This window comes from Balaenoptera musculus, chromosome 15 (genome assembly GCF_009873245.2).
Source record: "Balaenoptera musculus isolate JJ_BM4_2016_0621 chromosome 15, mBalMus1.pri.v3, whole genome shotgun sequence".
NCBI classification, from domain to species: domain Eukaryota; kingdom Metazoa; phylum Chordata; class Mammalia; order Artiodactyla; family Balaenopteridae; genus Balaenoptera; species Balaenoptera musculus.
Genome location: NC_045799.1, coordinates 59049951 through 59066099, shown reverse-complemented (window position 1 = coordinate 59066099; position 16149 = coordinate 59049951). Strand labels below are relative to the sequence as shown.

The window sequence follows — 16149 nt, the reverse complement described above, 5'->3', positions numbered from 1 at the left end:
ATGTCACCCTCCTTCCTTATTCTCTGCTCTCAGGGCCCGGCAACCTTAATTCCTCAGAGCCCCTTGGTCTGTTTGTCAAGGGTGGGGCTCCAGTAACACCTCCACCATCGTGACAATAAAATGTGTCTCCAGATGTTGCCCAGTGTCCCCTGGGGAAGGGAGGGTACAGTTACCCCAGTTGAGAACTCTTGCCTTGGATAGTGTGTAATAAATGCTTGCTGAAGAGCCAGGCTGAGTGTTGGAGGTTTTTCCCATCTCGCCAAGCATTGTCGATGGCCACAATAGTGACATGGGTGGCAGTCCTGCCCCCGGACACCCTTCCTCACACGCCACTGGGCATCTGAGAGCACACGGAGGCCCCTCTGCCCTGAGTTATCTTTCTTGGAAGGTTGTGAACAGAAACTGAGCTCTTTGTCCTCAGGAACAGACACACCTTTGAGATAAACCACCTTAATTACAGAAGCAGCATATGGGACATCCTCAGCTTTGTAGAAAATTTTTTGCCAGATGACATTTTCCGTGCTGACTTCCTTTTGGTAGGAAATAAGCAGCTTGACCTTCGGCGGCAGTCTGGTTTTGGACTAAGAATGTTGGTGTGACTCTCTTATCTTTGACTCCTTTCCCTTTCTCTCCAGAAAGGACCTAAGTGTGAAATACCCCGAAGACCTTCCCATCACCCTTCCAAATCTGCTGAGGTTCATTTTGCATCACTCAGACCCTGCTTCTGCCCCCCAGAACTCGGTTAACCCTCCTACCAAAGAGTGTCTTCAGAGAGAGGCCGTCCTGCAGCAGGGGCACATCTCCCATCTGGAGAGGGAGATCCAGAAGCTGAGGGCGGAGATCAGCGCCCTGCAGCAGGCGCAGGGGCAGGTGGAGGCCCGGCTCTCGAGCACGCGCAGGGACGAGCAGCAGCTGCGGCGGCGGCAGCACACGCTGGAGAGGCAGCACAGCCTGCTCCAGCGGCACAGCGAGCAGCTGCAGGCCCTGCACGAGCAGAAGAGCCGGCAGCTTGAGGAGGTGGCCCGCCAGCTCCAGGAGCTGGCCGATGCCTCGGAGAACCTCCTCACCGAGAACACCTGGCTCAAGATCCTCGTGGCCACCATGGAGCAGAAACTGGAGGGCAGGGACGGGGCCGAAGGCCGTGCTCCCCCGGACGAGGCGCGATCGGACTACCGCAAGCCCTCGGGCGCCCCCCGGCTACCAGCCAGCACCCCTCCGCCTTCCAACGTCAGCTCCACGCTGGCCTCTGAAAGGAGCACCGAGAACAGGACAGACTAACTTTGAAAATGACACGAAGAAATCAGAGGTGAAGACTGTACATTGCGAATATATTTATGCAAATTTTATTGAAATTTATTGTAAATAAAGATTTTCTCAGTGGTCTAGAAAATCAGCTTGAATGTCGTTCAGCTTTTATTGAACAGGGGTGACATCCCCTCCACTTATTGCACAAACTTGGTAGCTTTGAGACAGAAACAGTAGCACAGTCCACTTGAAGACTGGTCTGAAAAGTTAGTCCATATTTTAGTGGCTCAGTGTCGGCGTTCCCTCCCCATCCCCCTGCTGTTGCTTCTGCGATGACATGCAGAATGAAAGGCTGATGTCCTGACTGACTAGTCAGGAAACTTGGACGCAACAGTTGGGCTATTCAGAAAGAATTCAATGAGAGGTCATAACTTAACTAAGCCATTTGAGTGTGTGGCTCTGGTGTCTATGCTAAAAAAAGTAGCTGTTGACCAAGAACAGTGAGAGCTGTTATGTGGTTGGTCACCAGTTCTGCAGGCACTTCCACTTGCCTCCAGAGACCCCACTAGTGCCCCACCATGCCCGTGACCCTCACCCGGCACTGACGCCGTGCTGCTGGGCCTGATGCAAATGGCACAGATGTCGTGGGATGAGGAACCTCCAGGAGTGAAACTGAGGAGAAAGTGATGCTTCATCTTTTCAAAACTGAAACTGCACCGGCACAGTAAGAAGCTCAGGGCGAGTTTGACAGTCAAGCAATGGTCATTGTCAGGGTCAGGCTCAGGGACTGAAAAATGCAAGTCCCCGGAGCTCCTCAGTTACTTGGGTAAAGGAAAGACAGCCTTAGGTGCAGGCTGCCGGCTGCAGAAAGTAGAGGTAGAAAGCCTGAAGTTCTGAAACGTGAGGGGAATGGATCGAACACCCCTACACCTGCCCCATTTTTCTTATGTCCTTCATTAGGAAATACACCTCCCTGACCTTCCAGTTGACCCCTTTAGAACTTCTGACCCCTCCTCCCGCCCACACCCTGTGTGCTGCTTACAGGGCCTTCTGCTGGTCTCCAGCCTGACTCATGCTTGGCCATCCCCAGGTGGGGGCCAAAGGCATATCCTCCCCTGTACTAAAGCCCGGCCGCCTTCTAAGGATTCCTTAGTAGCCCACGTGTGCTGTCTCAATCCTGCCTTCAGCTCAAATGGCCTAACTAGCTACTCCTCCCCTCCCCCCAAGCTATACCTTAATGTTTGACCGTTAAGTTAGGGGTACGCCGCTAAAAGAAGTGTTCCTTAAGCTCCCTCCTAGGGGTTCTAGAAAGTTGATTAGTTCAACATGCTTTTTAGAGGAGATTTGGATGAGGCCAGAGGAGCCGCCTTCCGCCTGACCAGGAGGCCAGAGCTTTGAGGGGGGAGCTGGGAATCGGGGGCAGCCCCTGGCCACCCGGGAGCTCCCTGCCCATGCTGCTGGCAAGGCGGCTCAAGTGCTGAGGGCCAGCGCTCCCCAGCTCACCCGGGGCTGGCCTCCAGTTTATTCCCGAGGATGCAGACAAAAGTCACATTTTAATCATGATAGCTTAGGGTGTGCTTACAGTGGTGGGATTAAAAACCTAAGCAAGTTCACTGAAGTACACACAAGGGACATCTCGGAGGGGCGGGGTGGGAATCACTGGCCTGACCAAGAGCCACCAAACGCCTCACCTTTGTGAAAACCAAATCCTGAACCTGAAACTCAACTCTCCCCCCAGCCGCCTCCCCTGGGCGCCCACTAAGCACAGGCTGCTGGGGGCTCCTGTGTGCAGAGGCACACAAGAAGTGACACTTGGCGCTCTTAGAGCAAGGTCAGGGGACCCTCCTTCTAGGTGGCCCACTGAGGAAAATGAAATCCAGGACCCAGCAGGTGGGTGGGAATCTGGGAGGAAAGGAAGCGAATTTGTGAAAAGGGCGGGGGGAAGAAACCAAGCGCCCCCTGCCGCCCCCTCCAGTGCGGAAAATATTAAATACAACAACAAACAAAAAGCACAATGTTCTCTCCTTCCTGGGCCAACTGGGTTTTGGGATACAGGTAGCCACCGCGGCTCTGGTGTCTCTAGCGAAGCCTGTGCTCAGTAAAGCTGGGTGGGGGGCAGGGTGCTCAGCATGCTCAAGACCATGGGGGCCAGAAACTGCTCTGCCACTAGGACACCTGGCAGCCTCGGGACTCGGGCCTCGTGCCCCGACTCGTCCTTCACCGGCTCCCAAGCAGCTGCAGTAGCTTCCTTGCAATCACTCCACCAGCAACAGGAACTGGCATTTAACAACCTCATCTACCTAGAGCAGGAGGGGGCGGGATGTGCTGCCGCTCCCATTCATTGCTCACGAAGCAGAAATCGCCAAAGCACCCCAACGGGTCAGCTGCGAGACTTAAAGCCGACGTGTCACGTCCTCTACATACACACGTGTATCTGAGGCCCCTGCCAAGTGCAATGTGGGCCTTACAAGTCTAAGACCCTCCCTCCCGCCTTGACTCAGCGTTAGTACGGACAGTCCCATGTGCTCTATATTTTTAAAAAATCAGCAAAAGAGGCTTAAGCACGTGCTTCTGGGGCCTATTTACAGTTCACAGGCTTGTGAGTTCACGCATTACAGTAGTAGCTCCATCGAAAACAGGCTCAGCTAAACATTCAAGTAACAAAAGCGCCGTGGGGCCGTGAGCCCCAGCAAGGTCAGGCCTGCCCACTGCCTGCAATGGGCAGTCCTACCAGGAGGCTGAGGGGTTGCCCAGTGCCACTGAGCCCTGGCTCAGGGCCGCCGGGACCCCAGGAGTCGGTGCATGCGATGACGAAGCCCGGCGAGGCCATGCCAGCAAGCGTCTAACCCTTCCTCTCAGATGGCAGCACGTCTGTGGTTTCGTCCCTACTGCGCCTCTCGGCTGGTGGCGGACAGGCCCAGGAGCCTCCGCATCCCGGCTCAGCCGTGGACTTCAGGGCCGTTGGGGGTCAGCTTGGCCTTTCTCTCCACGCACGGTCCCTTGGCCGAGTACTGCACCAGCAGGAAGGGCTCCTTGGTCTCGCCATCCCCCACGATGCTCTCCTCGTCCTCCGACTGGCTGATGCGCTGCAGCCGCAGGTAGCACCAGCAGCCCAGGATCAAGGCCCCCAGGGCAGCGATGGCGATGAGGATGACGATGACCGTGACCACACCGGTGGTGGGGCTGTGGTCCATGATGGACATGGTTAGCGCTTGAGCGGAGGGGACCCCTCTGCAGGAAGGTCTTGGTGGGGACGGCTCAGCGAGGCTGGAACCCAGGCTGGACACGAGAGCCCTGAAAGAAAGAGCAAGATGAGGCTACACCGGGGAGTCCGCCGGGGACCCTGACAGCCCACACGCTCGGGCTTGCTCTTCCATGGGATCTATTTTTAATCAGTTCTTAAGCCTGACCGTCCTGCCCTCATCCTAGTGAGAAACAGGCTGGTTGGCATTTGCTGGGTTTTTTTGTTCATGATGCCACCAGTGTTCCCCTCGCTCACCCCAGCCACTTCCATTTAATACCTTCAGTGTCTCTGCTACCAGACAGGCAGTCATCCTCACTCAGCACGAACCTGACAGGCAGGAGAGGGGGCACCCGAGACCTCCGTCACCACTGCAGCAGAGGCTGAAAGAGGGTCTCTTTAAGGTGAATGTTTTAGAACTCCAGCACCACTAGGTGTTCAGTAACTGCTCACAGATTGAAAGTGCTTCAGGGACTTCCCTGGTGGCGCAGTGGTTAAGAATCCGCCTGCCAATGCAGGGGACACGGGTTCGAGCCCTGGTCCGGGAAGATCCCACATGCCGCGGAGCAACTAAGCCTGTGCGCCACAACTACTGAGCCTGCGCTCTAGGGCCTGTGAGCCACAACTACTGAAGCCCGTGCGCCTAGAGCCCATGCTCCGCAACATGAGAAGCCACCGCGATGAGAAGCCCGTGCACCGCACTGAAGAGTAGCCCCTGCTCGCCGCAACTAGAGAAAGCCTGTGCGTGGCAACGAAGACCCGATGCAGCCAAAAATAAATTAAAAAAAAAAGAAAAAAAAAGAAAGTGCTTCAAGACAGCCAGAGATGAGGGATTCAAAAGCAGGGAAATGACATCAGCCCCTCTCGTGAACAGGGGACATATATAGCTCAAAGAGTCTTCTGGAACACCTGTGAGAGAGTGCAGCCGACAACAGCCTTTGCCCACAAAGAAGCTGTAGCTGACCTGGCTCCGGAAAAACTTTGAGGGCAGGGGAGAGCGGGACAGACCAGCCTCTGCCGGCGTCTTGGTGCAGGAGCCAGACCACAAACGGGTCAATATGCCAAACACCTGTCGCTACAAATGCAGGAATGCAATGCTGGGAACATAGGGGACCAGATGCCACGACGCTAAACTGGGCGGGGCAGGCGAAACTCAGGGAAGTGATGCTGATGCCGAGATGTGCATGTGCGGGAAAGCCAGCCCCTGAAGAGCGTTCCCGGCAGGGGAACACCGTCTGCTAAGGCTCTGAAGGCAGGAGGGACCGCTGGCAAGTGCGAGGAGCCGAGGGAGCCGCCGGTGGCTGCAGCTGGAGATCAGCTGGTTTGGGTGGGGGCGGGGAGGGGGTGTACGTGCCCCAAGGCCCAGGCAGCAACAACCCACTGAGGTTGGAGGTGGTGGCTCCCCTGGGTCCCAAGACCGACCTTGCACTTTAAAAATTTCTCCTGCCTGACCGTAAACGGAGCAAATAATAGTAACTAACACCCAGGTGGTTACGAGGATGCCTGCGACGCCTGGGCACAGTGGGGGCAGAGTCGATGCTCAGCTGTCTGAATCTGTTTTTTTTTTTGGAGAAGACAGACATCAGTGCAGGTAGACATCACTGGAAGCAGGTTTTCCCTCCAGACAGGATGGAACCTGCCCTCCTGGAGCAATGACAGCTTAATTAGAAATGATTCTTATCCACACCAGGGAGCCCTCCACCCCCACCCCAGGGCCAGGTTTGCCTGAAGGGCAAAGGCAGCTAAGTCAACGCCCGTGAGTCTGTCCGGGGACCGGGCCCTGAGAAAACCCTACAGACCACCAGAACTGCCCTGCTCCCACGCCCATCTGTGCAGAGGGGTCCTAGTCAGGAGGGGGCGACATCCCTGGCGTCTGCCCCCTTCTTACTGCCCCCAGGGTCAAGCCGCTGCCATCACTCTCAACAGGCTCCCTGGTCCACCTGTGGGGGCCACTGCAGCCAGTGCCCCTGTCACTCAGAGGAAAGACCCCTAGTCCCTGCAGTGACCTACGAGACCTGACGAAGCTTCTCCACCCCTGCTCCTCTCCCGCTGACCCCACGCTCCTTCCTGCCTCCAGACCTTTGCCCAGCCAGGTCCCTCTGCCCAAATGCTCTGCTCCCCTTACCCTTGTGCAGTGGTTCTCAAGTGGGGGCAGCCGTGCCCCCCAGGGGACATGTGGCAACGTCTGGAGACATTTTTGATTATAACAGCTAGTGTGTGTGTGGGTGCTACTGGTATCAAGTGGATGGAGACCAGGGATGCTGGTAAACCTGTCACATGGCATGGGACAGCTCCCCAAAGACCCCAGACAAACATCAACATGTGGAGGCTGCCCTGGTTATTAACTCCAGCTCAGGCGGGGAGCCTTCCTGACCCCGCGGCCCAGGAAGTCCTCTTCGTCCTGTGGCTGCACTCCCTCCTACCCTCCCTCCAGGGCACCAGCCTCAACGTGCAAGCCTGGCTTCTGTGTCAGAGCCATCGGGTTGGCACCTGCCTCCCCTGTTGGGCCGTGTGCTCCGTGAGTGGCCCTGCACACTTCTGTGCCCACCCAGAGGCCTCTGGCCTCTCCCCTGCCACCATCAGCTCCCACAGCTCTGCTCAGCCTGTCCTCTTGGGCCTTCACATGGAGCAGGTGATTCCCCCCAACCCCCAGAGAGCCTGCTGGCTGCAGCTGGGTGAACCTGCCCCAACCCCTGTGCTCTTGTCCCGCTCGGGAGCACACCTGGCTGCCCGTCCCTCCCCGCCTCACCCTCTCCACTGGCTCTTGTGTCCAGCGCCTGCTGGGGTGCCTGCCCTCCCCCTGGGTTCCTGACAGGAAGGCAAGTCAGTGTCAATGCAGAAGGGGAAGTGTGTGTGTTTGGGGAGCAGGGGGGTGGTTTAGGGGCAGGAAGAGGGAAATCAAACAATGGCAGCAAGACCTGGGGAGGGGCGACCCCAGGGGCCAAACCAGCTGAGGAGCCCAGGAAGTGCCTCGGAGTGCTGGGGTGGGGGTGGGGGGGCGGAACAAGCGGTCCCGGGACCAACAACCAACCAGCAAACTGAGGCAGCGGTAGCCCCAGCTCCAAGGACCCTCTGAGAGGAGCAGTGACCTCAAAACCCTGTCTGCTGCCCCCGCCCCAGGTCAGGAGGAGCGGGCAGAGCCAGGTGACCAGGCCACAGTCATGCCTTGCCTGCGGTCCCTGGCCCTCCCTTGAATGTGTTTGTTCCTTCACTCAGCAAGTATTTCCTGAGAACCTATCTTTTAAAAACTCTGATCATGTCATCCCCTGCTCAGAACCCTCCCTGGTACCAGCAGAGAATCCAAATTCCCTGTTTCCCCAGCTTCTTCACACCCTTCCGCCCCCCACCTCAAGCCCTCTGCACTTTCTGTTCCTTCTGCCTGGAGTGTTCTTCCCTGAGTGTCCCGTGACTGGTTCCTTCCCATCAGACGGGACTTCCTCAGAAGGTGCCTCTTGGGGGCTGCCTTCCCAGATCACCCAGGCTCCAGACGCAGCCCACCCCCACTGGCCATCGTCTCGTACTACTTCCTCTTGTTTCCTGGCACTCTGCCACGTGAAATTCTCTTGGGTCAGGGAAGGTGTTTCCCTGGCTGCCGTCTCCTTCCCGCAGTGGACGCTGAGCCTGTAGGAGGGCACTGTCCATCTTGCCCACTGCTGGATCCCCAGCCCTATTACCAGCACACAGCAGGTGCTCAATGAATGTCTGCTGACCGCCCACTCCAAGCCCGGGGAGGCAGTAATCAGAGGAGACCTTGCTTGCATGGGGATCACGGTTGGCAGCCCCCACCCCTGAATGCCCCCAAATCTTGAAGCCACCACGGGTCCCCTCAAGGGAGCTGGCAGCCTGCGTGGAAGGACAGGCTGCAGGCTGAGCATGGGGGCAGGAGCCACGTGTGCAAGTGGGTCCCAGGCAGGCCTGGCCCAAGCCCACGGAGGGGCAGCTGTCACCGCACGAGCTGTGGGGAGGGGAGGGGAGGGGAGGGGAGGGAAGATGCCACTGAGATGCAGATCCCAGAGGAACCTGAAGCATGAGGGCGGCCAGCCAGTTCCCTCTGAACCCTCTTGGCCTGGGCTGTACCCCACCCCTTGCTTCCTCTCTTCAGGGCCTCCCTCCTGCCCCTCCAAGCTAAGATGTCTCCTGCAAGTCAGCTGACCCCTCACCCTGATCCAGGAAAGCACACAGGGCGGGACGCGGAGGACCACAGCTTGGGCTAGGTAGACGCCCAGGATGGCACGTGGGAAACCTGGACCCCCTTAGAACAATCACCAAAGCAGTTAACACTTATTCCATGCCATCATCTACTCCTCCCAACAAGCCCGTGGCTAGCGCTGCTCACCGTTACCATCCAAGTTTCACAGGTGAGGAAACTAAGGCGTGGAGAGCTTGAATGGATCGTCCAAGAGTGAACTTGGACAGAATAAAGGAGGATGGGACCCAGAAGTGGGGCCCAGCAGAATAAAGGGAGGGGTCTTCTAAGTGCAGAGGGTCAGGCCAGCCTGGGAGCTAGAGCACAGCCGAGGACTGTAGTCTCCGGGCACTCTAGGGGTGGGCGACGGGCCATGCTCCCCCAACCTCTGTAGCATCTCCTTGCCAGCTCCGTCAGTCAGGACGAAAGCTGGCACTGGAAGCCCAAGGCCATCTGGACCCCCCAGACACACAGTGCCAATCCTCCACCCTCCCTCCGCCCTCCCGCTCCCACCTCCCTCGGAGCTCCCACCTCCCTCAGACGGATTCAACAAGCTCTAAAGCCCAGCGTCTGCTGACACCACCCCTCTGACCTCGCCCCCTGTCCCACCCCCAACCACCGATGGGTTCAGAGGACAGACCCTGCATCGGCCACCAGCAAGCTGAGGGCAGGCATCCCCCACTGTCCTGCTGCCCTCGGAGGCCCACGGCTTAGGTCTTCCCCAATGTTGGGTTGGGTTCTAGTTACCCCTGCCTCTTCAGGGGACCCCAAAATGAAGCCTTAACCCCACTCCACAGGTCCCTTCACACACTCAAGGCCCAGTGGAGCCCAGCCAGCAGCAGAGCAGATAAGAGTCCCCTCCTTTGCCCCACACCATCCCTCCACTATCATTAGCTGTTGTGACCCAGCCAAGCAAGCTGCTCCTAATGGCCTCAGTTTCTCAGCCTGCAAAATGGGAAAGAGGCCTTGACCTCAGCAGCCAGGTTGTGGGGAGGCTGAGAAGTGATAAGAAATGTGAAAACAGAAGGGCTATGGGGCCACCAGGTTTGTGTGTCACCAGGCACCACACCTTCCTGGGTGTCACAGGGTCGCCCCTCACTCCCCCCGAAGGACCTGCTCCCAGGAGGGTACAGGGCCTGGTCCAGGCCCAGTGCCACAAATAGCGCCTTCCTCAGGGACACGCTGCCACCTTCTTGCTTAACTGGGCACATCATGAGTGTCACCCAGCCCAGCTGGACACCAGCTTGCCACCCCTCCCCCCCTGCAGCCTCCACCTTCTGGGGCTGCCCTGCTTACAGGGGACCCACCACCTCCGCAGGGGTGAAGCCATGCCCCTTCCCTCAACAAAGCCATCTATCAGGTGTGCCAGCAAACCAGGCTCTTCGGGGGACCCCACTTCACAAACCGGAAACATTTCCTGCCCAGTTTCTGATTAGAAACATAGGACTGTGGGGAGGACGGGGCATGACAAGGGGGCAGGTGGCATATCTGCTCTGTGCCAGGCCTGAGCAGGCACTGGGACCCAAGGAAGCATCACACAGGCCCCTGCCCTCCAAAAGCCAGGGCAAGAACAGTGGGGATGCGGATGAGAGACTGACAATCATTGGGCTGTGCCCAGCTCTGTGGCCAGTGTCACCTCACCCTCACCACCCACCCATTACACCACGGTCCTCCCGGAGAGGAAACTCGCACCAGCACCCCCCAGGTTCCCCTGTGCAGAAGAGGAAGCTGGCGCAGGCAGAACCCCAGGGACTGCCCCAAGGTCCGTGCGAGTCTCCTGTGCCCCCACCCTGTGAATCAGCCACTGGCTATTCTCACAGGCTGCCCCAGGCTCAGCTCACTTGCCAAACAACTTTGGTAATAACAGTAGACGCCTGGCAAAAGTTGGCAATAATTACTATGTGCCAGACACTGGGCTGAACACTTCACACAGATAATCTCCTTTCAGCATCAAAACAACCCTAGAGTTATTACTATGCCCGCTTTGCAGATAAAGAATCTGTGGCTCAGAAAAGTTAAATCAATTGCCCAAGGTCACACAGCCCAAAAGTAACTGCGCAGGGATTCAAACCCAGGTAGCCTGGATCCAGAATCTGGGATTTCAACTGTGACACTAAAATGTCATATTATTTGACCCCCGCCTCCTCGCTCCCTTGCCTGAGGGGCCAAGGTGGACAAGTGAACCCCAGTCCGCCCCCACCCGAAGAGTCTGGGTGACTGGGGTGGACGGCTCTATGCTGGGGACACAGGGATGATAAGCGCCCTGGCAGCTCCCGCGTGCCAAGCGCGGGCGACGTGCAGGCGCAGTGCCAGGCGCGCTCCACGCACCCTCTCATTTAACCCTGCCAGGCGACTCCGTCGTCTCCCCGACTCTACCAAAGAGCTAAGCGAGGCTGGAGGGAGGAAGGAGCTCGGCCCAGGGGGCGACAGCTGGAGGGGAAACGACAGCTGGAGAGGCAACTCCAGTCGGCTTGACTTGGCGCGGAGGAAGCTTAGGGGACGGGGGACTACGAGACTCAGTCATGCCCACGCCGCACAGTCACCACCGACGGAACCGGGCACCAAACGCCGCAGCCCGTCCTCAGTTTCCCCACCTGCGAAATGGGCGCCAGACGTCGCCAGGACCCCCACCCCTACCCCCTGCAGCCCTCCTGACCACTCTGGAGGTTGCCAGGATCCCCGCCTCCTGTTATTTTTAAAAATCCCTAAGTGTCCGGAGGAGACCAGCGGCCGGCCTGGGGCGCAGAACTGCGGGCCGCGGTGAGGGGCATGCACTGGGTTGGGGGGGACACCAGCTCGCTGCAAAGCCGCCGCCGCCCCCCGCCGCCTCCTTTGTCCCGATCTCGCCGCAGCGCAGCGGACAAAGAACCCCCGCCCGCGGGCGCGGCCCCCCGGAACAGACCCTCCCCCCGAGCCGCGCCCCCGCCCGGGCTGCCCCTCCCCCGCCGCAGAGGACCCCCCCCCCCGCGCGCGCCCCCACCCCATCCGGGGCGGCCCCTTCCCCTCCTGCAGGCCCCCGCCGGGCCCGAGCGCCCGGCCCGCCCGACCCCTCTCACCATGGCGCCGCCCGCAGCCCGGCCCGATCGCCCCGATCGTCCCGCAGCCCCGCGGGCCCGGCTCCGCCCGCCCGCCCGCCAGCCAGCCAGCCGCCAGCCAGCCAGCCAGCCCGGTCCGGCCGCAGCGCACAGTCCGGACGCAGGAGCCCCTCTCTGCGGCGGGCGGGGTATCTCCGGCTCCGCTCCGGACGGGGGCGGGGCCCTCCTAGAACAGCCAATGGGAGCCCGCGCTGGGACGGCTGGGCGGGGCGGGCCGGGGCGGGGTCACGTGCGCGCGGGGCGGGGGCTGAGCGCAGCTGGCAGAACTGGGGGCGGGGCGCGGGTTTGGCCTCCTAGCGCGCCGATTGGGCGCGGGTGGGTGCGAGGCCCGGGCCGGGAGCCCAGCCTCCAACCCCCCAGAGGCTCCCCTTACTCCCGCCAGCTTACGGAGGGGAAAACTGAGGCGCACTGCAGGTAAGAGTGTGGCACGCTGCCCGGAAGCAGGGGGCGGCAGCATCCCGGGCAGGAGCAAAAGATAGGCAGGACCCCTAAGTTAAATGTCCTTCCTTGGGGAGGGAGCTGGTTGTTCACTCGTTTATTAGTTCATTAATTCATCATCCGTCTGTCCATTCATTCAACCTTTATGGAACACCGACCATGTGCCGGGTACACCAGTGGTCGCGGGTACAGCCACGAACAAGACAGATAAGGACCCTGCCCTCACAGAGCTCTCATTTTGCTGCGGGCTGAAGCTGTGGGGAATTTGCAGCCTCTTGGCCTCTTATAATCATGGTTATTTAATTTAATAACTCCGCGATTAGGCCCTCACCAAGAGCTATACCCTGTACTCAGCTCTCAACACATTTCATGGAGACAACGGGGAAAGGGAGAGCTACTCATTTTCCAGTTGACGCTCCAGAGGGCTGAAGTACCACAGCCAGCATATAATGAGGGCAGGATTGGAGGCCACGCCTGTCTGCCTGGGAGTTACTGCCGGTTAGTCCACTTGTTCACCCAAGAAGGCGGTCCAGCAGGAGGACACTCCCCCTCGTGGCCAGCCGGGGCCCATAAGAGGGGCAAGGGTGGGTACTTCAAGGCCTCTGTGGCCCAAGTTCCCTTTATCGCCACCTCTGGCTTGGAAGGCAGGAGCGGGGAGGTGGAGCCCCTCATCCTGGAAGCTGGGAGTCTTGTCTGGAAATATCTTTGCCAGCCTCAAGCAGAGGCCTCTGGGAGAAGATGGAGGGCCCAGCTCTCAAGGCCATAGTCGCCACGCTGTCGCTGGTCTCTCCTTCCTGCTTCAAATGCGCCAAGCTGTTTCCCACCTCTGGGCCTTTGCCTGGGCTGTTTCCTTCCGCTGAAACATTCTTCCACTCCCATCTTTCGGAGGGCCCTCCCTGATCTCCACCTAGCGCGGTCCCTTTGTTGTTTTCCCGCCTGTGCATTGCGAAATTGTACATTTGCAAGAGCGTATGATGCGTGCCTGTGGAGTGAATGAATGAATGGGCAGACTGCAGACCTCCAGGTCTGGCCCTGCTGCGCCCTAGCCAAGAGGCCAGGCCCAGGATGTGAGCTGTAAGAGGGGAAAGTAAGAGGGGACAGAGAGTCAGAGGGGCTTCCAGCTCCAGGCCAGCTCCCCAGAGGCCAGAGCCAGACAGCCCAGAACGATTCCTGCTCCTGAGTCTGCGTGGCGCGGCCCTCAAGGGCTCCTGCCCCATTAGCCACACCAGGGAGCCCAGGGTGAAAGGAAGCAGGTTCTTCCCACAGACCCAGTTTCAGCGGCCTCTGCGGTCCCAGCCTCAAGTAGCCAAAGACCTCATTAGTGGTGAGCACTTGAGAGGAGCAGCCTCAGAGCCCCAGAGCCAGGGTTGTCAAAGAAATGACAGGGGAAGCAGGGACACCTTGGGGGAACAGGTTCTGGGAGGAAAAAACCAGAGGGGGAATGCAGCATAGCATAGAAGATGAGCGTCAGACTGCCCGGCTGCAGTGCAGCCTTTCCTGCTGGGTAGCTTTAGAAAAGCACCCTAATCTCTCTGTCCCTCAGTTTCATCATCTGAAAAATGGGGGTGACAGTAAGTTGACCTCACAGGGCGGTTGTGAGTACCACAAGTGCTTGTGCAGAGGAAACAATTTCACTCCCTCTTAACATTAGTAATAGGGTTGAACAGTAATGGGGTTGAACCTGGGCTCCCCCATTTGGATCTTGGGCAAATCACTGCATTTCTGTGAGCCTCAGGCTCCTGGTCTTCACAGTGACAACCCACCTCTGGGGCCCTGAGAGGTGGGGGACTGGGAATAGCCCACCTGGGTCCAGCCATCCCTCTTGCCCAGAGTGAGTTGCTTCAATAATAATAACAATGAATGAATAATAATAGCAGCAAACCGTGTTCTGAACACTACGTATGCATAAACTCATTTTAATCCCCATTTTAGAGATGGGGAAACTGAGGCACAGAGTGGCACACGTGCACAGAAATCACCTGGGGGGTCTTGTTAAAATGTAGATACTTAGTAGGTCGGGGCCCGAGCTTCTGCATTTCTCACAAGCTCCCAGGTGGTACTGATGGTTTGGGGACCACACTTTGAGCAGCAAGGGGCTAATGCGTTTGCTAAAGGTCACAGGTGGTATGCAACAAGCCTGGATCTGAGCCCGTACAGTAGGCTGCCGAGTCCTGCACTTAACCGCCACCATAACTGCCTGCCCCAGCCCTAGCTTTCTCCCCTACAAAGAGGCAGGAAGTATAGCTCCCCTCCCCAAGCCCATTTCCTCTCTCGGGGCCCCTACCACCTCCCTGCATTGGTGACATCTGGCCTGTAGAACCTCCCTGCCCCCAGCATCCCAAGGGTCCTATAGATGACATGGAGGTTTTCAGATGCTCATTAGCCAGGGAGATAATTAAGGGCGAGGGCTGAGATCACCCTGGCTCCCTGGGGCTTGCTGGGGCCCAGCCGGGCCTGCCCTGTGCCAGGCTGGCCCTGTGCCTGCTTCCCTTGGGGCACGGAGGGACTGGGACAAGGGTGGGGTTTGCTGGGGAGTAGAGAGGCCTCAGCCAGCCTCCGGGGAAACTCCAGTGGGGCCTCCTTGCCAAGCCCACAGCTCTTAGGGTTCCAGGCCTAAAAATGAAATGAAAACTGCTTGGCCAGTGGGAAGTTCCCCAAAGGGAGAGAAGTGAGCCGCTGGTGAGTTCTGCAGGGCGAGGTTAGGCGGGACACAGAGAGGGCGCCATCTTGTTCTGAATCACACAGCAATCCTGGTCAAGGAGAGAAATCCTCCCTTGCTGGTGGGTGGCTTTAACATCTCTCTAGCACTGGCTCGGCTCCCTTATAACCAGGAGGGAGCAGACCTCAGGCTGACAGTCTTGGGCAATCCACACTCTTGATCTAGAATTTAACAACGTGTTGTTTTTCTGCAGTTTATGTTACTTTCTATTTTTGGCACAGATATTGCTTTTCCATTTTTGATAGTGACATACCCATTTGTTTTTATTTATTTATTAAAAAACATTTTTTTTTTTGGCCGCTCCATGTGGCTTGCGGGATCTTAGTTCCCCTACCAGGGATTGAACCCAGAACCACGGCAGTGAAAGCACCAAGTCCTAACCACTGGACTGCCAGGGAGTTCCCCCTCTCTTCCTTTTTAATTCAGTCTATTCAGGGGAAAAAAATAAGTGAGTTAATTTAAAGCAAAATGTAACAGAAGTAACTGGAGACGGTAGGGGGATATGGAAGCAGTGAGGACAGTGGAAGACGGATGGCTGAAGTGGGGAACCTGCCAGAGGTGAACCCCACAGCCGCTCACAGCCCAATCCTCTTACTGCAGGGCCAGACGGAGCCCCCGGCCGGGACGGAGACATCCCATGGGCTCCTGTGTTGACCGGAAGAGTCCAGCTGGGTTGTCATGGGTTGAGGGCGGCCTGGGTTGGCTCCGGTCTTCATTCCTGGAGTCTGTGTTATCAGCGTGATGAGGGGCAGACTTGGGGAGGGGGGAGGGCAGGACTGTCCTGAGCCGCTCCCTGCCCTGAGCCTGCCCTGCGTTCCCACGGGCGGTACCCACCCCCCGAAACACACACGTACACCTGGGCACTGGCGCCCCTTCATCACCCATTCACTAAATCATTCATTTATTCACTCACTTTTTCATTCATTCAGCCAATCTTTATGGAGCACCTCCTCTGTGCCAAGCACTGTGCTAGTTCCCGGGGAGACAGGCGTGAATCAGACAGGAAACTCAGCCCTCAGGGGGTTCACAGTCTCCTGGGGGAAGACAGATGATAAACACAGAAATGAGTACACTATAGGGGTTATCAGACAGTGTATGCGCTAGGGAAAAAGGGAAAGACAGTAAGGTGAGAGGTGTGGTGGCAGGGGCTCTCTGAGAAGGTGTGCCCCGAGCTGGGAGCATGCAGCCTCGTCCTGGCACCAGAGAAACTCACAGACGTGGAAGC

The 16149-nt window shown here is 58.1% G+C and overlaps 3 protein-coding genes across 10 annotated transcripts in view; 2 read left to right on the top strand and 1 right to left on the bottom strand.

Annotated features, from left to right (window-relative positions):
• Positions 1-1393, top strand: part of TXNDC11 (thioredoxin domain containing 11) — a 64731-nt gene extending 63338 nt beyond the window's left edge. For all 6 annotated transcript variants that reach the window (XM_036826582.1, XM_036826581.1, XM_036826586.1 and 3 more), the window contains one exon: positions 636-1393. In XM_036826582.1, the coding sequence (XP_036682477.1) occupies positions 636-1278 (643 nt within the window). In that variant the 3' untranslated portion in view covers positions 1279-1393. The remainder of the gene's footprint in view (positions 1-635) is intronic.
• Positions 1394-2779: 1386 nt separating this feature from the next.
• Positions 2780-11884, bottom strand: SNN (stannin). Of its 2 annotated transcripts, XM_036826589.1 has the most exons (3): positions 11729-11883; positions 4767-4869; positions 2780-4539 (listed from the first exon to the last, which is right to left on the bottom strand). In XM_036826589.1, exon 3 carries the CDS (start codon positions 4446-4448, stop codon positions 4185-4187), a length of 264 nt encoding a protein of 87 aa, XP_036682484.1. In that variant the 5' UTR covers positions 4449-4539; positions 4767-4869; positions 11729-11883; the 3' UTR covers positions 2780-4184. The 2 variants fall into 2 exon arrangements, with proteins under 2 accessions (XP_036682484.1, XP_036682483.1); XM_036826588.1 differs by lacking the exon at positions 4767-4869 and having other exon boundaries at positions 11729-11884.
• Positions 11885-12055: 171 nt separating this feature from the next.
• Positions 12056-16149, top strand: part of LITAF (lipopolysaccharide induced TNF factor) — a 112668-nt gene continuing 108574 nt past the window's right edge. Inside the window, exon 1 of one of the 2 annotated variants that reach the window (XM_036825835.1) lies at positions 12056-12181. The gene's annotated coding sequence lies outside the window, so the exon portion shown is untranslated. The remainder of the gene's footprint in view (positions 12182-16149) is intronic. The other variant, XM_036825839.1, reaches the window with a different exon arrangement.

Excerpts from the sequence above, each read along its gene's own strand:
- SNN (XM_036826588.1), bottom strand. The coding sequence starts at position 4,448 with ATGTCCATCATGGACCACAGCCCCACCACCGGTGTGGTCACGGTCATC.